We start from the raw sequence: 21,530 nt of genomic DNA, 5'->3' as shown, positions 1-21,530 counted from the left end.
TACCTCAGTGCGTTTCCTCCAGCCCTTCTCCCAGCCTGAGCCGTTTTTTGTGTGTGTGTGCTTGCGTGTGTGTGTGTGTGTGTGTGTGTGTTCTTGTGTGTGTGTGTGCGTGTTCTTGTGTGTGTGTGTGTGTGTGTGTGTGTTCTTGTGTGTGTGTGTGCGTTTGTGTGTGTGTGTGCGTGTGTGTGTGCGTGTGTGTGTGTGTGTGCGTGTTCTTGTGTGTGTGTGTGTGTGTGTGTGTGCGTGTTCTTGTGTGCGTGTTCTTGTGTGTGTGTGCGTGTGCGTGTGCTTGTGTGTGTCTGGACGTGCGCTTCCTCAGGGGTCCGGGGAGCTGAATGACAAGGTGGCCCTCCGGCAGAAGATGAACCTGCTCTCTCAGAGCGCTGCCACGCCCATCGACCGCCTGTTTGAGGTGAGCCTGGGCGCGTGTGCCGCGGGTACGGCGGGCACGGCCCCCGCGCGGGGCACCGACGCCGCGTCCCCCCGGCAGAACCTCCAGTCCCCGGGCTCTCGGGGATTAGCCCGTAAGCTTCACACCTGCGTCACTCTGCAGCCCAAGCCTTGCAGCAGCTGGGAAGGCCGATGTGTCCCATAACAGACTCTGCACTCAGCGCAGGAGTGGCTGTGGGACCTCTGTATCACACAGACTTTAGCGTCCGCTAATCTCCTATTTCCACTGCTTGCATTTCTCTAAAGGGAGATGGCTGTAAGTAGTGTACATATGCATCTGTACATATGTATTATCTTTTTATTATCTGTTCACATAATACTTTGGTTTCCACAGTTTTTTTTCAAAATGCTTTAGAATCCTGAAATAATCCAGGATAAAAATAATGGACAGTACTCAAGTATTCCACTGTATGAAAAGGCAGGGAAATTACCTAGATAAAATAAAAATTACAGTGAGTGAAATATATTTCTTGTGGACTCCCTAGTGTGATGTCACTAAGTCTTGAAATGACAGTGTGCTGATAGTTGGTTACACTATCAGTACACTATCTGGGCAGCTGGCTGTTTGCAAATGAGTTACACTACCAGAAGCTGTCAGTCAGTGAAGTGAGCACCTTTGCACGCACAAAATACTTTTTACGTAATGCACCTCAAACTGCAGGCTGCCTTACAAATGTAAGCCCAATATAACTAATGCTAAAAATGAATTCTTGAAAATCGTAAATGTATCCTTAAAATATTGCAATCTTGTGTTTGTGTGCGTGCACACGTGTGTGTGTGTGTGTTCGCGTTCATGTGTGTGTGTGTTTGCATGCATGCATGCGTGTGTGTGTGCGTGCGTGTGTATGTGCATGTGTGTGTGTGTGTTTGCGTGCGTGTGTGTGTGCCTGTGTATGTGTGTGTGTGTGTGTGTGTGTGTGTGTGTGTTTGCAGCACATCGCTAACGGAAGCGAAGCGGAGGTGCGGCGGTTGCTGAGTGAGGGTGAGAGCGAGGAGGACGGAGCTCAGCTCTGCCACCCGCTGTGCTCCTGCGACCAGTGCGAGCGCCACCTGTCTGGGTACGACTCCGCCCACACCCTGCCCTCACGCCCACACCCCGCCCTCACGCCCACATCCCGCCCTCACGCCCACATCCCGCCCTCACGCCCTCTGCTCACTTTCTATCATAACTTCATCTTTACCAGCCTAAAACCCCCATATTGGGAGTAGATTAGGGTTTGGATGCCTGGTGTATGTAGCGAGTGGTCAGTCCAGACCTCAGCACTGTCTGTGTGCTGGCTGAGCAGCTTGTGTTTTAGGGAGACTGTCTGTTAGCCTCTGGCTCTGTTAGCTCAGCAGCTGAAGCAGGAGTCTGTATCTCTCCCTCCTTTCTCCTTCCGTTTCCCCTCCTGCACCATCATCTGTCTCTGATGCAGGCTGCTGGTACCAAGGATGAACAGCGCAAAAGCATCTCAACCAAAAATCATATCTGCCAACATTTACTTGCCTAAATTTTCATTTCCTTAATGTTCCAACTGTACAGATTTTTAATAACTTTAATTCTCGACTGATTCATTTTAAGCTGAAAAGATGCACTGAGCTGAACAGAAGGACTAAACAGTGAACCAGGCTGTGATTATACTTAATTGGTGTCATGAGAAGTCCAGATAAACAGGCCCTCAGAGGCAGAGTGAACCCTCTGTCCTGCGGTTTCATGCTTGTTCGCTGCCCCTTCTTTGTAGTTATTTATGCTCCAGCTCAGTTTCCCATTTCCAAATGCTATTAGGCCTCTTTTCCTCTTTCAGGAGGCTGAACGACCCCTCCATCGTCACCCCGTTCTCCCGAGACGACAGGGGCTACACGCCGCTCCACGTTGCTGCTATCTGTGGTGAGGCCTTTCCCGCCCTTTTCCTCAGGCTGAGAGTGAACGCGGCCAGGTTGAGCCGCTGCGTGTGAAGGCGGCCATGTCGAGCTGCTGCGTGCTTCCCCAGGCTGAGTGTGAAGGCGGCCATGTTGAGCTGCTGTGCCCTTTCCACGGGCTGAGTGTGTAGGCGGCCATGTTGAGCTGCTGTGTGTGAAGGCGGCCATGTTGAGCTGCTGCGTGCTTCCCCAGACTGAGAGTGAAGGCGGCCATGTTGAGCTGCTGTGTGTTTCCACGGGGCTGAGTGTGTAGGCGGCCATGTTTAGCTGCTGCGTGCTTCCCCAGGCTGAGAGTGAAGGCGGCCATGTTGAGCCGCTGCGTGTGAAGGCGGCCATGTTGAGCCGCTGCGTGTGAAGGCGGCCATGTTGAGCCGCTGCGTGCTCTGCGATGCTCTTTAACGGAACCCTGCCTGTCCTGCTGTCCCCTGAAGGTCAGTCCGCGCTGATCGACCTGCTGGTGTCGAAGGGCGCGCTGGTCAACGCCACGGACTACCACGCCTTCACGCCGCTGCACCTGGCCTGTCAGAAGGGATACCAGGGCGTGACGGTGAGCCCGGCGTCCGCAGCGCACCACGACTGTGACGTTTGAGCCGGCCTGTTCCTGTGCAGCTCCTCATTGTTTTCTCTCTCTCTGTCTCGCCCTCTCCCTCTCTCCCTCCCTCCCTCCCTCCCTCCCTCCGTCTCGCTCCTACTCTCCCTCTCTCTCTGTCTGTCTCTCTCTCTCGTTCTCTCCCTCTCCCTCCCTCTCTCTTCCTCTCCCTCCCTCCCTCCCTCCCTCTCCCTCTCTGCAGTTACTCCTCCTGCACTATAAGGCCAGCACAGAGGTACAGGACAACAACGGGAACACTCCCCTGCACCTGGCCTGCATGTACGGACACGAGGATGTGAGTCAGAGCCCAGGACCCCTCCCCCTCTCGGGCGTCCCTGTCTGCTCTTGATGCTGCGCAGACACTGTGCTGATGAAGAGAGCATTGTGGGCTTTTCTCCTGACTCTGCAGTTCTCCTCTGTGATGCTCTCATGTCTGCCCTCAGTCAGCAGACCGCTGGCAGGAATAGACTCGTAAATGACGGCTTCCTGACTCCATTTAGTCCGAGGCTTTTATGTTTCTGTGAAGTTTTACATTCAGGCTTTGTTCCTGTTTTAGTGGTGTGGTAAATTTTTTCCTTTCAGTAAGCTGCTAGGAATGTTTGGCTGTGCAGAGGGTAACACATGCGTGTGCGTGTGTTGGTGTGCATGTGTTGGTGTGTGTGCGTGTGTGTGTGTGTGCCTGTGTGTTGGCGCGCGTGTGTTGGTGTGTGTGTGTGTGTGTGTTTGTGTGCCTGTGTGTTGGCGCGCGCGCGCGTGTGTGTGTGTGTGTGTGTGTGTGTGTGTGTGTGTGCGTGTGTTGGCGCATGTGTGTTGGTGTGTGTGTTTGTGTGCCTGTGTGTGTGCGTGCGCGCGCGTGTGCGGTTCCCAGTGTGTGAAGGCCCTGGTGTACTACGACCTGCAGTCCTGCAGGCTGGACCTCCAGAATGATAAGGGGGACACGGCTCTGCACATCGCGGCGCGCTGGGGCTACGAGGGCATCCTGGAGGTGCTGCTGGAGAACCGGGCCAGCACCGCGCTCCAGAACCGGGCCAAGGACACGCCCCTGCAGTGCGCCCTCAACCCCAAAGTGAGCCGCGCCCCCGAAACCTGCCATTATTTCATCCTATATTTCATTTGTTACAGAAAACTTATTGGTGCTTTCATGCAGTGATTCTTGTTATCTGAGCGTGCTGTGTGATTGGTGCTTTTTAGCAGTGATTTTTTAAATCTGTGAATGCAGTGATTGGTGCTTTTTAGCAGTGATTCTTGTTATCTGAGCGTACTGTGTGATTGGTGCTTTTTAGCAGTGATTCTTGTTATTTGAGGGTGCCGTGTGATTGGTGCTTTTTAGCAGTGATTCTTGTTATCTGAGCGTGCTGTGTGATTGGTGCTTTTTAGCAGTGATTCTTGTTATTTGAGGGTGCCGTGTGATTGGTGCTTTTTAGCAGTGATTTGTGTAACCTGAGCGTGCCGTGTGATTGGTGCTTTTTAGCAGTGATTCTTGTAATCTGAGGGTGCCGTGTGATTGGTGCTTTTTAGCAGTGATTCTTGTTATCTGAGCGTGCCGTGTGATTGGTGCTTTTTAGCAGTGATTTGTGTAACCTGAGCGTGCAGTGCGATTGCAGCGAGTGATTCCGTGTGTTGAGTCTCTCCTCCTTCACGCGTGCCTGTTTGTGCGGCCTTGCTCGAGCGCACACACACACAGCCTGAAGGTGAACCTGTCGTGAGAGCAGCGGAGCGTGTAGCAGGTGTGTGTTTGTTTTTGCAGATCCTGGCCCTGTTGGAGCTCACACACAACGGGTCGCTCAGAGGAGGAAGCTCCGGTGAGGTAGGCCCCTGGGGGAGGAGCGCGTCTCTCTGCACCGAGCATCGCAAATTGAGCTCTAATTCACAGGGTGAGCCGCCAGCTCATCACCAGGGCCCTCAAATAGCAAGTTATTACTTTTAGTCGCCTTGCAATGGGACCCGGCAAATGAGCTACACTGCACCGAGGCGTGGAAGCTGTTATTGTGGAATTATTGTCTGTTTTAATTGCACGCTGATTTTCTGCAGAGGACAAGAGGAAAGGAACCATACAGTGTACTTGAGGCTCCTCTTCTGAACTCAGCAGAGCTCATAATGTCATGTGCGTCAGCTCTTTAGGAAGCAGTTCTATTTTATAGGCTGAAATGCAGCTGCATATTTGATAGGCTGAAATGCAACTCTGCATTTCATAGGCTGAAATGCAGCTCTGCATTTGATAGGCTGAAATGCAGCTGCATATTTGATAGGCTGAAATGCAACTCTGCATTTGATAGGCTGAAATGCAGCTCCATATTTTATTGGCTGAAATTCAGCTCCGTATTTGATAGGCTGAAATGCAGCTCCACATTTGATAGGCTGAAATGCAGCTCTGTATTTTATAGGCTGAACTGCAGCTCCATATTTTATAGGCTGAAACGCAGCTCTGCATTTGATGGGCTGAGATTCCACTCCGTATTTACTTCTCTTCCTCGTGTCTCTTCCTCCAGTCCCCAAACAGGTCCCCTCAGCCCTCGGGGGGGTCCAACAGCCGGCGCTCCTCTGTGTCCAGCACCTCCTCCCTCAACACCGACGTCAGGCCTGAGGCCGACAGGGTGCGGCACAAAGAGGTGAGGACCCCAGGGCTGGCTCTCGCCCTGCCTGATGAAAATAAACAGGCGCGTATCACAACCTCAGCAACGTCAGCCCCCCCACCCCCCCCCCCCCCCCCCACCCCCCCGAGCCACCAGGTCAATCGGCGTGTTCCGGAGCTCCTGAAAATCATGAATTTAAAATGATGGGCTCAAATGGTGGAGTTTTCATCTGTATTATGAGCGGCATGCTTTGGTGGAGGCCATTTTGTCCGAGGCCTTCTTAATCATGAAGAGGTGCTTCAGAATGGCTGTTGAAGTCCAGCCTCGCCTGTTTGAAGGCACATTCAGTCACTTCTTGACATTTTTTGACAGTTTGTTGCCTGTTTCGTCATTCGCGGTTCAAGTGCATTCGCAGTTCAGCATCATGCATAATTTCATCTTCAGATGTTTTAAAGTGCAAAGCGAATCAAACAGGATGTTCTGGCAGCAAGTTCCTCAAGTGCTAAATCTAGAAGTCATTTAGTCAGGCGCACTGAAGTATGATTATTTTTCGAAGAGCCCTTCAGAGGACCACTGAGACGGTATATTTTCACCGAATGGACATCGAGCAACAAGGGAGGAGAGAGTATTGAATACTGAATATAAAATACCTTAACATTTGCAATTGTAAAATTGTAAAAAGAATATATTGGGCACTGGTCCTCACTATCACAGACAGTAATGATTGATGACATATATTTGTAATCATCTTCTCCCTCTCTTTTTAAAATAATTTTTAAAACAAGTTCTTGTCCTCGTTCTTTTATTCCCCACTTTGGAATGCCCCGTGCCATCACTGCAGCGCCCTTCATCAGTTGAGCAGCGCACACGCACTGGCATGGTCATCCTCGCCGCTGTCTGGGGTCACAGTGCGGACGGTTTTACGGGCACTTCTGGGAACCCGAACACTTAGAGCGCTTTAAATATTAATCACACGGCTGCCTTGGCCTGGCGCGATGTAGCGCAGCGTAGCGCAGCGTAGCGTAGCGTCCAGACCGCTCAGCTCCACGCCGCTGAACTTCCGTCAGTGTCTCGGGTTGTGGGGGCCCGCTGCTGAAGTCACCCGCCTCTGCTCCTGCGATGAGCCGCTCCCCCTCCGCAAATCCAGATTATCAGGTTACCAAAAGGCTCTGGGATTAGTGCTATAATGCCCGTTAATTCCCCTTTAAATGGAGACAACCTTTCTCTTTCCTCTCATCTCCCCCTCCCTCCTCCCCCTCCCCCCCCCCTCCCCCCCCCTCTCTGCTGGTCAGGTGGAGAAGCTGTTGCGGGCCGTGGCAGATGGTGACGTGGAGATGGTGGGTTTCCTTCCTTCCTGTCCCCACCCACATTACAGCACACTCTCCTGCGCGTCACGCCCATTAACCATAGAACGCATGCACGTACGCACACACACGTTCACACACATGCTCTCACACACACACACAGGCTCACACACGTGCACACATACACCACACACACACACGCACACAAAGCATGCCTCCGTTTTTCAGTGTGTATATAGATTGTGAACTTGCCTGATAAAAAAAAAGGAAAAGGCCAGCGTAATGGAAGCGGCTGGCAGTGAACCCGGCTCGTGACAGATGGACCCGACGCAGAGTGCTCTGGCTTTGCCACTAATCTTACATTTAGTGAACAGCATTGAGTGTGCCTCGCAGGCCGGAACGGGGCATAATTGGTCCACGGGGCTCCTAGCGGCTGTAAAATCCCAGATTTCAGGCCCGCTGCCGGCTCCTGTAATCCCACACGCTGCGTTCCTGGAGCAGCATCGGCGGCGCGAACGTGAGGCCGCTCGGGCGCTATTCTGGGGCGGGGATTAGCGCGCTCACACGCTAGCTTTGGCGTCTCGCGTCGCATCGCGCTGATCTCTCGCTGCCAGTGAAAATGGGCTTACGGTGTGCGGCCCAGCCCCCGAGCAATTCTGCTCCGCCTCTATCTCACAAGACGGCAGGGAGGATGGACTGTCCCGGTTCTATGAAAAGCCCGTGCGGCTGCGGGCGGGGCTGGGGGGGGGGGGGGGGGGGGTTTGGTGTTGCTCTGCGGATTAAGAGGCGGTTTTGCGTGACTGCCGCAGAGCGGGGCAACGGCCCGGGGGGGGGGGGGGGGGGGGTTATGGGGGCGTGGAGGACGGTGGTGGGGGGTGGAGAGGGGGGCGGGGTGTTCAGTGACTGTGCAGAGACGAGGGGAAGGCGGTGTAAATTATTGATGCTCTCCTTCCACTCCACAAGCTCTGCTCCCTCACGCACAACATCTTGTAAGGGCAGGATTCCGAGCCGCCCGGCTTTCATTAGCCTGCTCCCGCGCCGCGGCTGCACCCTGGCGAGTCTCCTGGAGGCCGCAGGTGCGCAGAGCCGTCCCCCCCCCCCACCCCCCGGGGGGGAACAGGAAGGAAGCGCTGCTCTCCTAAACAAGCCCAGAGCACCCTGCGCTCAGAGCAGCCTGCGCTCACACCGCACGCGGAGACCGCGCCGCACACAGGAAGTGAGATAACGAAGCTCCGGGGCCTCCTGACCGCTTGCGCTCAGGTCGGGCTCAGAAACAGCCGGCGGCGGCGGCGGCGTAACCGCCGTCAACCCCTCGCCGTTTACTAAAAAAAAATAAGCCTCTTCTCAGAAGTTATGAGCTTTCCACGGTTAAACTGAGATAATCTAAAAGTGGCTGGGGCATCTGCTGGGGCCGGATTTAGTGATAATCCCATCACGGTTCTAGCCGTGAAGACTTGAGCAAAGACTCTTCTCTCCCCCCACCCCCATGTTAGTTTTGTCACTGTGGTCAAAGGGCCTCTTTGAGTACTTTTGAGTCCACACTGAGCCAATCAAGATTCTACACCTACCCGTGTAAGAAATAAACAAGTCAAGTGATAGAATGTTTTACAACCACTTGCGCTGTTCTCATTAAAGAATTTTGGCTGGTGGGAGGAAGGGAGTGGGGGCGGGGGACTGGGGACGGGCGTGTCTGTGCCAGAATTCAGGCTCCAGGCTCCTTACTTCCACATTCCCCACCCCTTCTCTAGCCTACAAATCTGCCAGCTTGGCCTCCAACCTTTCTGAGGAAATCTCTCTCAGAGGCTCAAAGGCCAGCTTGGTTAGAGGGGAAGAATTAGACCACAGAGAGTCATGGATCACTCCCCGTACTCTGGCAGGCAGCAGACAGACGAGGGTTTGGGACTTGTCCTCCCTGCGGGCCCAGCTGTTAGAGCAGGGAACAAGGTCACGCTGTCTTAGAAGCTCCGGCCGCCCTCACCCCCCCCCCCCTTCTGTGTCTTAATTGCCTTATACCTGCAGCTAAAAAAAACACAGGCAATGCAGTCTCAGTGTGTGTGTGTGTGTGATGCAAACCGCTCCTTGCGCTCTGTGAGGCCAGACAGATGGGCGCGCAGGAGAGGCAGCGCAGTGCGGGGGTGGGGGGGTGTGTGTGCAGGGAGGGGGGTGAGCGTGGGGGTGGGGGGTGGAGTGGGGGTGGGGGGGGTGAGCGCGGGGGTGGGGGGTGGAGTGGGGGCGAGTGCGGGGGTGGGGGGTGAGCGCGGGGGTGGGGGGTGGAGTGGGGGTGAGCGCGGGGGAGGAGGGTGAGCGCGGGGGTGGGGGGTGTGTGTGCGGGGAGGAGGGTGAGCGCGGGGGTGGGGGGTGTGTGTGCGGGGAGGGGGTGAGCGCGGGGGTGGGGGGTGAGCGCGGGGGTGGGGGGGGGTGAGCGCGGGGGTGGGGTGTGTGCGCAGGGAGGGGGGCGTGCTCTCAGCGCTGTCTGCGTGTGACGCCCTGCAGGTGCGCTACCTGCTGGAGTGGCTGGACGAGGAGCCCGAGGACGAGGAGGCGGGGCCACCCGCGCAGACCGAGCTGTGCCACCCTCTGTGCCAGTGCCCCCGCTGCGAGCCCACGCAGAAGGTGCGCCCACCCGCCTGCCATCGTCTACACACACTCACACGCATACACACACACACGCATACACACACACGCACGCACGCACACACGCACACACACACACACGCACACACACAAACACGCATACACACGCACACACACGCACACACTCACGCACGCGCATACACACACACACACACACAAACACACACTCAGCTCTGACTGGCATTTTCACACACAGCATGGCGGAGGCAGCAGTGCAGCTGATACATCTGCTCTGAGTCCCCTTTCACAACACTGAGTATCTCTGGCTCACTGATACATCTGCTCTGAGTCCCCTTTCACAACACTGAGTATCTCTGGCTCACTGATGCATCTGCTCTGAGTCCCCTTTCACAACACTGAGTATCTCTGGCTCACTGATACATCTGCTCTGAGTCCCCTTTCACAACACTGAGTATCTCTGGCTCACTGATACATCTGCTCTGAGTCCCCTTTCACAACACTGAGTATCTCTGGCTCACTGATACATCTGCTCTGAGTCCCCTTTCACAACACTGAGTATCTCTGGCTCACTGATACATCTGCTCTGAGTCCCCTTTCACAACACTGAGTATCTCTGGCTCTCTGATACATCTGCTCTGAGTCCCCTTTCACAACACTGAGTATCTCTGGCTCTCTGATACATCTGCTCTGAGTCCCCTTTCACAACACTGAGTATCTCTGGCTCACTGATGCATCTGCTCTGAGTCCCCTTTCACAACACTGAGTATCTCTGGCTCACTGATACATCTGCTCTGAGTCCCCTTTCACAACACTGAGTATCTCTGGCTCTCTGATACATCTGCTCTGAGTCCCCTTTCACAACACTGAGTATCTCTGGCTCTCTGATACATCTGCTCTGAGTCCCCTTTCACAACACTGAGTATCTCTGGCTCTCTGATACATCTGCTCTGAGTCCTCTTTCACAACACTGAGTATCTCTGGCTCACTGATACATCTGCTCTGAGTCCCCTTTCACAACACTGAGTATCTCTGGCGCACTGATACATCTGCTCTGAGTCCCCTTTCACAACACTGAGTATCTCTGGCTCACTGATACATCTGCTCTGAGTCCCCTTTCACAACACTGAGTATCTCTGGCTCACTGATACATCTGCTCTGAGTCCTCTTTCACAACACTGAGTATCTCTGGCTCACTGATACATCTGCTCTGAGTCCCCTTTCACAACACTGAGTATCTCTGGCTCACTGATGCATCTGCTCTGAGTCCCCTTTCACAACACTGAGTATCTCTGGCTCACTGATGCATCTGCTCTGAGTCCCCTTTCACAACACTGAGTATCTCTGGCTCACTGATACATCTGCTCTGAGTCCCCTTTCACAACACTGAGTATCTCTGGCTCACTGATACATCTGCTCTGAGTCCCCTTTCACAACACTGAGTATCTCTGGCTCACTGATGCATCTGCTCTGAGTCCCCTTTCACAACACTGAGTATCTCTGGCTCACTGATACATCTGCTCTGAGTCCCCTTTCACAACACTGAGTATCTCTGGCTCACTGATACATCTGCTCTGAGTCCCCTTTCACAACACTGAGTATCTCTGGCTCACTGATACATCTGCTCTGAGTCCCCTTTCACAACACTGAGTATCTCTGGCTCACTGATACATCTGCTCTGAGTCCCCTTTCACAACACTGAGTATCTCTGGCTCTCTGATACATCTGCTCTGAGTCCCCTTTCACAACACTGAGTATCTCTGGCGCACTGATACATCTGCTCTGAGTCCCCTTTCACAACACTGAGTATCTCTGGCTCACTGATACATCTGCTCTGAGTCCCCTTTCACAACACTGAGTATCTCTGGCTCTCTGATACATCTGCTCTGAGTCCCCTTTCACAACACTGAGTATCTCTGGCTCTCTGATACATCTGCTCTGAGTCCCCTTTCACAACACTGAGTATCTCTGGCTCACTGATACATCTGCTCTGAGTCCCCTTTCACAACACTGAGTATCTCTGGCTCACTGATACATCTGCTCTGAGTCCCCTTTCACAACACTGAGTATCTCTGGCTCACTGATACATCTGCTCTGAGTCCCCTTTCACAACACTGAGTATCTCTGGCTCTCTGATACATCTGCTCTGAGTCCCCTTTCACAACACTGAGTATCTCTGGCTCACTGATACATCTGCTCTGAGTCCCCTTTCACAACACTGAGTATCTCTGGCTCACTGATACATCTGCTCTGAGTCCCCTTTCACAACACTGAGTATCTCTGGCTCACTGATACATCTGCTCTGAGTCCCCTTTCACAACACTGAGTATCTCTGGCTCACTGATGCATCTGCTCTGAGTCCCCTTTCACAACACTGAGTGTCTCTGGCTCACTGATGCACATTGCAGTGAATTATCCAGCATTCAGCTGTTACAGATAGCTGATGCAGTTATTACACTCAAACTCCTCTTTCTATCAAAACAGAGGTATTATGCACATAATGACAGTGCTGTGTGAATTATGGCTGAGATCAGTAAGCAGGTAAGCTTAAGATTATAATCATAATTCAGTTGCCTAGGTATAAGCCCTCATCATTAATGTATTTATTTGGAATGCATTATTGATGAGTGTGTATGATGCTGAGAGAGCAGGACAGTAATTCCGGAAGGCTGCTTCACACTGAGAACTGTGTGTGTGTGTGTGTGTGTATGTGTGTGTATTTATGTGTGTGTGTGTGTGTGGGTGTGTTTGTGTGTGTGTGTGTGTGTGTGTGCACATGCAGAGACTGAATTAACTTTTTGGTTTGCGCTGACACAGATGAGTATTATTATTGGGCGGCAGTGTAGTATAATGGGTGAGGAACTGGTCTTGTAACCTAATGGTCACAGGTTCGATTCCTGGGTGGGACACTGCCGTTGTACACTTGAGTAAGGTACTTAACCTGCATTGCTTCCGTATATATCCAGCTGTATAAATGAAGAAATGTAAATGATATGTAAAAAGTTGTGCAGGTCGCTCTGGATAAGAGCAGCTGCTAAAATGCCTGTAATGTAATATTATTTTATGATTATATTTATCATAATAGTTTGGAAATGTCCAGGAATTTTAAAAAACTTTTTATAATGTTGACTGTGAGTAACTGTGGAAATTGACAAGCCATAATCTCATAAATCATGTTTAGCAACCTCACTGTCTTTATTAAACGGCTTGTAATGTGAGCCGCTTTGAAGTGTCACTTTACTTTGGTTCTGGAAAAGGCTATTAGTTTCCATGTCATGGTTGTTAATGTAATGTGCCAGTATGAGAGAGGGTGTGTGTTGGTGTGCATTGTAATGTGTGAGTATTAGAGAGATGCGTTGTGTTTGTGTGCATTGTAATGTGTGAGTATGAGAGAGATGCGTTGTGTGTTGGTGTGCATTGTAATGTGTGAGTATGAGAGGTGTGTGTTGGTGTGCATTGTAATGTGTGCTTATGAGAGGTGTGTTATGCGTTGGTGTGTATTGTAATACATTAGTATGAGAGGTGTGTTGTGTGTTGATGTGTATTGTAATACATTAGTATGAGAGGTGTGTTGTGTGTTGGTGTGTATTGTAAGAGATTAGTATGAGAGGTGTGTTGTGTGTTGGTGTGTATTGTAATGCATTAGTATATGAGAGGTATGTGTTGGTGTGTATTGTAATGCATTAGTATGATAGTTGTGTGTTGGCGTGTATTGTAATGCATTAGTATGAGAGGTGTGTTGTGTGTTGGTGTGTATTGTTATGAGAGGTGTGTTGTGTGTTGGTGTGTATTGTTATGAGAGGTGTTGTGCGTTGGTGTGCATTGTAATGTGTGGTTATGAGAGGTGTGTTGTGTGTTGGTGTGTATTGTTATGAGAGGTGTGTTGTGCGTTGGCGTGTATTGTTATGAGAGGTGTGTTGTGTGTTGGTGTGCATTGTAATGTGTGGTTATGAGAGGTGTGTTGTGTGTTGGTGTGTACTGTAATGTGTGATTATGAGAGGTGTGTTGTGCGTTGGTGTGTACTGTAATGTGTGATTATGAGAGGTGTGTTGTGCGTTGGTGTGTACTGTAATGTGTGGTTATGAGAGGTGTGTTGTGTTGGTGTGTACTGTAATGTGTGATTATGAGAGGTGTGTTGTGCGTTGTGTGCAGAAGCTGGCCAGCCTGCAGACGAGCGGTCTGAGTGTGAACAGCAGCTCGGCGGACGGTTTCACGCCGCTGCACGTGGCGGCGCTGCACGGCCACACCGCGCTGGTCTCGCTGCTCATCCGCCACGGCGCCAGCGTCAACGCCCGCAACAACCAGAGCGCCACGCCGCTGCACCTGGCCTGCCAGAACAGTCACACACAGGTGAGCTCACACCTGACCTGCCAGAACAGTCACACGCAGGTGAGCTCACACCTGACCTGCCAGAACAGCCACACGCAGGTGAGCTCACACCTGGCCTGCCAGAACAGTCACACGCAGGTGAGCTCACACCTGGCCTGCCAGAACAGTCACACGCAGGTGAGCTCACACCTGGCCTGCCAGAACAGTCACACGCAGGTGAGCTCACACCTGGCCTGCCAGAGAAGTCACACGCAGGTGAGCTCACACCTGACCTGCCAGAACAGCCACACGCAGGTGAGCTCACACCTGGCCTGCCAGAACAGTCACACGCAGGTGAGCTCACACCTGGCCTGCCAGAGAAGTCACACGCAGGTGAGCTCACACCTGACCTGCCAGAACAGTCACATGCAGGTGAGCTCACACCTGGCCAAGGTGACCATTCACAGCTCATCTCAACTGGCTGTCCTAGGTGTTTCACAGTTTGTTCAGTGCAGTCAAAGTATTCAGTGCTGGTTGTTGCCTTCAAACCAGTGTGCCTTCTACTTAGACACATCCCCTCAAAATGGTGCAGCATCAGTCTGTAGGAACAGATGAGGGCCTGGAGCAGCACCCTGAATTTCCCTTCTGTGAACAGGAGCTGTTGAGGGCTGCGTTGGTGAAAATGAATATGTAACACCAGCTGTGTGTGTGACAGGTGGTGACATCATTACTGGAGTGTAACGCTAAGCTGAATAAGAAGGACCAGTATGGGAACACTCCTCTAATCCACACCTGTCTTAAAGGACACCTAGATACCGCCGCCATTTTGCTCAAGGTAAGTTTATTCACCGTCTTACACCAGTTATTGTGAAATGACCTTCCATTCTGTACTCATGGCTGAATTTGTGTTGAGAGTGATAGCTGGCTAGATAACCATGTGAATGCCAGACACATACCTGAGCGCTGACTCATTATAAATATTCAGTTAGGCTTGAGTCAACAGTGCGCAGCCATTCAGGGAGCCACCCGGTTCATTCTGATAAGCAGTGCTTTTCCAATCCTTTCCTGATCTTTAGGCCTAGTTATGTGCTGTCATTTTGCTTCATGTTAAAATGTCCCCCACTACTCTCAGACACAGCTTAATGCCTGCGGAACGCAGGGGAATGGTCTTTAAAAGGGGTGTGTTACTGTAATATTACCGCACGCCGACGGGGATGAGTTTTGAAGTGTTCCGTACGGGTGCGTCGCTCCTCGTCCGCTCTGTGACCGGTGTGTCTGCACTTCCTGTGCGCCCCAGAGCAGCGCCTCGCTCAACATCGCCAACAGCCAGGGCAACACGGCCCTGCACGAGGCGGTGCGCGGGGGCCACCTGGGCCTGGTGGAGCTGCTGCTGCAGGGCGGGGCCTGCGTCCACCTGAGGAACAAGAGGCAGAGGACCCCGCTGGACTGCGCGCTGGAGATCGGAGGCAAGGTACGCCCAGCGCCGCGAGGAGAGGGCGGTTTCTGTGCACTGCTGCTCGGCTGCAGAAGGAGCTGTGTTTTTTTTTTTTAATCATTTAAGTTTTAGTGCGTTGTCGTTTTGGCTTAGACAATTTTCATGCACGATGAAGGATATTTTAGATATTTACAGCGGCTTCTGATTACCTGCCAGTTTTACGACGGCTGGTAGAGCAGCATTTGGGGGTCTGTGGTCTCGAGTAGCTCATACTGCACATGATAGATGCTGGATTACAGGTACAGGAAGAAAGCAACCGTGGCTCGTTCTCCGGAGCCTGCTTTTTAAATCTGTCCGGAGCACCGAGCTGCGCGTATGGAGAGCCAGGGTTCCATTACAGATTGATTGGCACTTATCTCAAATTGTAGGAGCGATCTTTGGTTTCCTGGCCAAATTTCTTAAATCTAATCTTAAATCTAATTACGGGGTCAAAGTCCCGCTGTTTAATTGGGTAGTAAATCCCTGACCGTTCACCAGAAATGAGGCATCTTTAGTGTGCTGATGCAGATGGATGAAGGGAAAGAAATCCTCTGATCCTTTTGAGGGAGGAGCTTTGAGGTTCTTGAAATAGATTATAATACTTCTAGTCTATATGAATACAGTCAAATGCTGCCTTTAAAAAATAATTATTTTACATTGTTTTTTCATAGAAAATGAATTTTAATTCCTTCCAGGAATTTAGAGAAGATGAGAACATTTCACTTGTTAATTAGAAAAGAATCATTTTGATCGCTTCCTTTATTGTTCTGTCGATCGTCTTATTTATACATCACGCTCTGAACAGAAGTTCTGTAACTACCTTTTAATTGGATTTTTCAGTGTTAATTTCCATGGAGACGATAAGGTACTGCATTTGGACAGCGGTGTGAAATAAGCCAAACGGTATTCAGCAACTGTTTAAAAAACTGCGAGTTATTTTCTGTGTGGAAAGCCCCCGCCACACGACGAGACGCTCGGGCTGTTAACGATGTTTAAAGTAGCGATCAAAAGCACATCAGAGCCGCGGCAGGTCATTGCTACTCGCTGCACAGCCAGATTACAGCATCGTTAGCGCTTGCGCTCTTGTGCGCGCTCCGCTGCCGTCCGCATCCACGCAGTCCTGCCGCAAGCGTCTGCCTGAGGAAGGCGTTTCAGGGGGCGAAACGCCGGTACTTACGCGTGACGTTTTCCTCAAATGACCGTAAGCAGTTTTAATGCGTCGAGCGCTGAGTTACGCTGCAGTAATGTGACGGGCAGTTTGGCTCTGCGGGGGGGGGGGGGGGGGGCTGTAATGGTGTCCTCCCCCCAGCTGGGCGCCCGCTCTGTAATTGAGAGTGGCAGTGAGGGGAGAGGAAAGGCCTGCCCCCCCCTCCCCTCCCCCCCCCCCCCTTTAGCCTTTAAGCTGCTTTAGCGGATTTCTGGAGCGCTTTTTAAAGCAGGCGGCTGGAATTGGCCGGGAATGAGGTCACGCTCCCAGGCGGGGGCCAGAGGGCTGGACACTGCCACAGATTACAGATTACCCTGGGGGGGGGGACACGCAAGGAGCCCCCCCGCCCCCCCCCAACATGCCTCTGACAGTGATGCAGTCGCACGCACTCACACATGCACATAGACACATTTTTTTTGCCGTGTCTTTGCCTCTCAGAACACAGAGATAGTGAGGAGTCTGCAGATGGCACTGGGCCTTTCTCCTGAGGAGCATCCCATCGCCATGCTGTCTGTGCCCAGAGGAGCTCTGGGGAAGAGTGAGTGTCCACCCCTAACCCAAACCCTAACCGTCCATAGTGCCGTATGTCCCTCAACACCCCAAAATGTGCAAGCATGAAAAATACCATATTGCTACAGAATTGACTACCTTAGTAGAAAGCATGCTGGTTGTGTAAAGAGAACTCCAGAAGAACACTTGTACATAAGTGAACTGCTGTATTTTGGGTGGGGTCAACACAAGAGCATTTAGGGTACAAGTTCAGCCTCATGAAGCTCTAGTTTAGGCATTGCCCTGTGAGCTGTAAACACATGAAGCTCTAGTTTAGGCATTGCCCTGTGAGCTGTAAACACATGAAGCTGTAGTTTAGGCATTGCCCTGTGAGCTGTGAACACATGAAGCTCAGGTTGAGGCATTGCCCTGTGAGCTTTAAAAACATGAAGCTCAGGTTGAGGCATTGCCCTGTGAGCTGTAAACACATGGAGCTGTAGTTTAGGCATTTCCCTGTGAGCTTTAAACACATGGAGCTGTATGCATTGCACCCCTGTGAGCTGCTCCTCCATGTTGTGATGTCTGCTCTCTGCTTCTCAGCCCAGTCGTTCGTGCGGAGGCTGAGAGCCCTGGAGGACCCACACGCCCGTCGGCGGGAGCTGGCCCACACCATCCACCGGTAAGAGCCCCGCCCAGCTGGCCCACACCATCCACCGGTAAGGGCTCCGCCCAGCTGGCCCACACCATCCACCGGTAAGGGCTCCGCCCACCGACGGGACAGGGGGCGGAGCCTGGCACCTCAGGAGGTGTCATTCTACATCTCATAGAGCGTCAGAACAGGAAGTGGGTAAAGGTTAGGGTTAACAACGATGTCAGCAGAAACCCTATTCCTTGAAACTTGAAAATTACGTATTTAAAAAACATCACTGATTGGAAAAATTGAAAATAGCTTAGGATTCTCACGATTGTCACGATTTCAGTTGTCACCATTGGGAATTATGACTGAGTGTAAATGGTGCGTGACTGTTCAACAGCACCCCCCTGTGGGAACAACTCATTATAGCAAAATTGAACATTAGTACTGCATTTCCAAGACAAAATGTGTTGAGCAGCTTTTCCAGATTTGACATATAGTACATAAAATAACAAATAACGTGTGTAACATTCAGCTATAAAATATATGCATTGAAACTGATCGTGAAAATATAATACTTTCAGTAATGCTCAACTGACAATTAATCTTGTGAACTCATATATTTGAAGAAACGGCATGTATTATTTTTGGTCACATGTAACTTACTGCAGTCTCACGCGTGAAGATGAGTGTAGTGTGACTGTCTCTCGTTTCAGGGTGCATAAGATGAAGAAGGGCATGCTGAGGGACGCGAGCGTGCCGTCCTTCGACTCCGCGCACGTCAGCCCGGTACTGTGTCACTCAGGCGCTTACCGCCATAGCTACGGCAGCGCGAGGGTCTGAGGTAACATCAGGGCCCTCTTCAGAGAGCCTGGCTCTGGGCCTGAGGGTTCTGGGCTCGCACACACACTTCTGCAGCACTGCTGTGCAAGATGCAGACATTAATCGCCGAGTGTGTACTCACTGTCCCACAAGCAGGGCTGGGCTGCTTCTAGGCATAGGCCACAAGAGTGTTCAGCTAGGGTGCCACTCAGGGCCCTGGGTAATCGATGGTAATTGCCCCCCCCCCCCCCAGTGTTGCCTAGGACTGCAGATAGGCTACAGCAGTGTCTGCCCACAAGCACTGCTACTCCTCAGCTTGGTGGTATAATAATACTTTCAGATAAAAAATGACTTATCAAACAACTGTCTTTTAAGCAAATGAAAAATGAACTATGAAGGAAGAAATGTATGGGTGCTGTATAATTTGAAACCCCACCCCTTTTTTAAAAGCAGTTCAGGCCTGTTCCCTAGTGAAGTCTGTGGACCGGATGCATGTCTCTGTGCTGAAATGCCCTGTGTTCGTCTCCCCGCTGGTTCCCCAGCCCCCCGCCAGTCGGCCCCAGAGGGGGAAGCTGAGGCGGGGCGAGACACTGGAGAGGAGCGGACCCTTTGCCCCGCCCGCGGACCTGACGGACGGGTGCCGGGCGAAGGAGAGGCCCGCCATTCATGCGAAGACCTTCGACCGCTGCCCCACCGCCGTCGTCACGGAGCACCCCCCGAAACCCCTGAGCGCGGTGCTGGACCACCGCCCCACGGACACGGGGGAGGCGCACCACTCGGACTCCCCCCACGCCCCCCAGCTCAATGGAGACAGCGAGGAGGACCCTCACCCCCCCTCAGAACAGGGCGGGCAGGGCACCGGCTGCAGTGTGCAGGGCACGCCCAAAGAAATGGAAGACCTGGTGTCAAAAACACTGTGAGCACAGCCCGGGAGTGGGGCTGGGGGGCGAGCCAGGGGGTCATAGAGCAGAAACACTCTCTCTCTCTCTCTCCTGGACAGTTTCAGCTGTGGAGACCAGCCCTCACAGCTGGTCAGAAGGATCTGTAATTTGCTTCTTTTTCCAAGCACTGTCTTTCACTTTATCATATCAAGCCTTTACTGAAAAAGGGACGCAGAACAGAGCATGTTCCTGACCTCTTATAAATATTTCGGTTTTCGATTTCTCCCCACAGAATAAATGGGCAGGTGTGTGTGTGTGTGTGTGTGTGTGTGTGTGAGGGTGTGCTTGCACAATGAACTCTGTGTGTGTGTGTGTGCACGTGCATGCGCATGTGTGTGCGTGTGTGCGTGCGCAATGAACTGTGTGTGTGTGTGTGTGTGTACATGTGAGGTGAATGAAAACCGCGTAAATAAGTCAGGCACAGCTCGTCATGTTCTAAACCTTCATTTGCTTGACATGGTGAAAATCTGCGAGCCGCACACACACAGTTAATTTAGGTCTTATGAGTTTTAATTTGCAAATATAGTGGTCTATTTTTTTAAAAAAAAAGGTCTTTCAAATAGTTAAGCATTCCATGAAGACCTCAGGGTTTAATTTGAAATGAGTGCTGTTTATTTCGCTGGCTGCAGCATCGCGCTCCCCGTGTGCCCCATAAACAACTTGTGCTCCGCCATCGCCAGACAAAGCACAGGAGAAGCTAACAGCGAACGGACATGAAAGAATGACAGGGTAGAAATGTGCAGACTTCTCTATTGTTAAGGCTGTGTCTGTGTGAGGTGGAAATGCTAAGTTTCGCTGTGCTGTATGCAATTAAGTTGGCTAGAATGAGATCGGTGTATTCATAAAGCATTTGTGAGAGTTTGAATGCTATTTTCCCGTAAAAGTCGTCACGGATAAGGTTCAACTGTGGACAGAGGAAACTTGATCCAAGATCAATACTCCCGCTCTCCGATGGTTTATGAATACAGGGGCCAGAGCTTTAATGGCTAAAATCTTAACTGTTTAGTCAATTGAAGTTTCATTCTGCATCCACCTGGTTTTGCCAGAGGAAATAATGTATTATAATGAATAGTAAATTAGAAAACTACCACAGAAAATCAGTTTGATCTCTTTGATGTAGTGTTATTAAATAAAGCTAAATAACAGCTACTGGGGGTTGGAGGGAGAATGTGAACAGTGTTATTTTTTAAGGTTGCCTGTGCTCAGCCACTTGCACATTCAGTAAACTAGCATTGTAGGGTTGCCACAAGGGGGCAGCATTGTCTTAATACCTTTCCATACTATGTGCCCCAAATTAAAGAGTAAACGAATGCATGTCTTCCTCCCCAAATCCAGTTCTTCCCTCTTGAGTTTCTGTATCCCTGTCTCCATCACGCCATGCAGCTATGGCAGGCACTTTACAGTCACGCTTATCTTTCTGTCGCATGAGGGTCGTTGTGGAGCAACATATCCATTCAGCTATTTGAGATAAGATTCATAAATTTAGTGTATGTCTTGAGAGACATTTTACATTGCAGAACCTGGTGCATCCGTTTACCTTTTTTTAATACCTGAAGTTTAGCTTTTTGAAAAGGTAATACCGCTAGCATTTTATAGTAAGCTCGTTATTTCGGTGTAACTGAGTCATCCAATCAGATTAGGAAAGTCTTATTTTTATACAGTTTATTTGGACTTTGTTTTGAATTATGTTTAAAAGCAGTGAATGTGCCTTATTTAATTTGTGCCAAAATAACCTATAATAAACCCATGGGTAACTACAGTGGCTAATTCCATTTATTGTGACTTGCAAGAACGTGAATATAATGCAGATACACTGCCTTCTTTAGTTTAAACGCATTTTATATATATATATCACGGATTTTGAAGCATTTGCAACACCTTAATTTACACCTTAAGTTTACAATAAAATATGATGAAGGGTACCCAGCATTTACCACAGGGTGGCGTAATTATGTAACAAATACGAGGAGTAACAAATACAAATAGTTTATTTCATTGTGGTTTGGCTGAACATTATTTAGCGAACTGGCATTTCACAATGCTTGTCCAAATGTAGCCTATTTACGGTGTTTTGTGGAACGGACGGGTTCCTCGGCAGTTATCGTTGCAAACGTAGGTCTGATCATTTGCGATTTTCGACAAACGCTCATTTTTATTATATGGCGAAGCCATGCACGAAGTTGTCAAGGGCGCTATATTGTAAACACCGTAGTCACGGTTCTGCAGTTTTTAGAAGACGTCCACGCAA

At 50.9% G+C, this 21,530-nt stretch overlaps 1 protein-coding gene across 1 annotated transcript in view; it reads left to right on the top strand.

Annotated features, from left to right (window-relative positions):
- Positions 1-21,041, top strand: part of ankrd27 (ankyrin repeat domain 27 (VPS9 domain)) — a 42,287-nt gene extending 21,246 nt beyond the window's left edge. Inside the window, exons 13-29 of the mRNA XM_035395210.1 lie at positions 320-412; positions 1,384-1,508; positions 2,235-2,317; positions 2,781-2,896; positions 3,141-3,233; positions 3,807-4,004; positions 4,686-4,745; positions 5,428-5,547; positions 6,804-6,848; positions 9,309-9,428; positions 13,560-13,757; positions 14,431-14,550; positions 15,013-15,186; positions 16,835-16,934; positions 17,486-17,564; positions 18,236-18,308; positions 18,884-21,041. Of these exons, the coding sequence (XP_035251101.1) occupies positions 320-412; positions 1,384-1,508; positions 2,235-2,317; positions 2,781-2,896; positions 3,141-3,233; positions 3,807-4,004; positions 4,686-4,745; positions 5,428-5,547; positions 6,804-6,848; positions 9,309-9,428; positions 13,560-13,757; positions 14,431-14,550; positions 15,013-15,186; positions 16,835-16,934; positions 17,486-17,564; positions 18,236-18,308; positions 18,884-19,261 (2,175 nt within the window). The 3' untranslated portion in view covers positions 19,262-21,041. The remainder of the gene's footprint in view (positions 1-319; positions 413-1,383; positions 1,509-2,234; positions 2,318-2,780; positions 2,897-3,140; positions 3,234-3,806; positions 4,005-4,685; positions 4,746-5,427; positions 5,548-6,803; positions 6,849-9,308; positions 9,429-13,559; positions 13,758-14,430; positions 14,551-15,012; positions 15,187-16,834; positions 16,935-17,485; positions 17,565-18,235; positions 18,309-18,883) is intronic.
- Positions 21,042-21,530: the final 489 nt, after the last annotated feature.

The sequence above is a fragment of the Anguilla anguilla genome, chromosome 16 (assembly GCF_013347855.1).
Source record: "Anguilla anguilla isolate fAngAng1 chromosome 16, fAngAng1.pri, whole genome shotgun sequence".
NCBI lineage: Eukaryota > Metazoa > Chordata > Actinopteri > Anguilliformes > Anguillidae > Anguilla > Anguilla anguilla.
The sequence above is the reverse complement of the archived record's forward strand: the minus strand, read 5'-3'. Positions and strand labels throughout refer to the sequence as shown.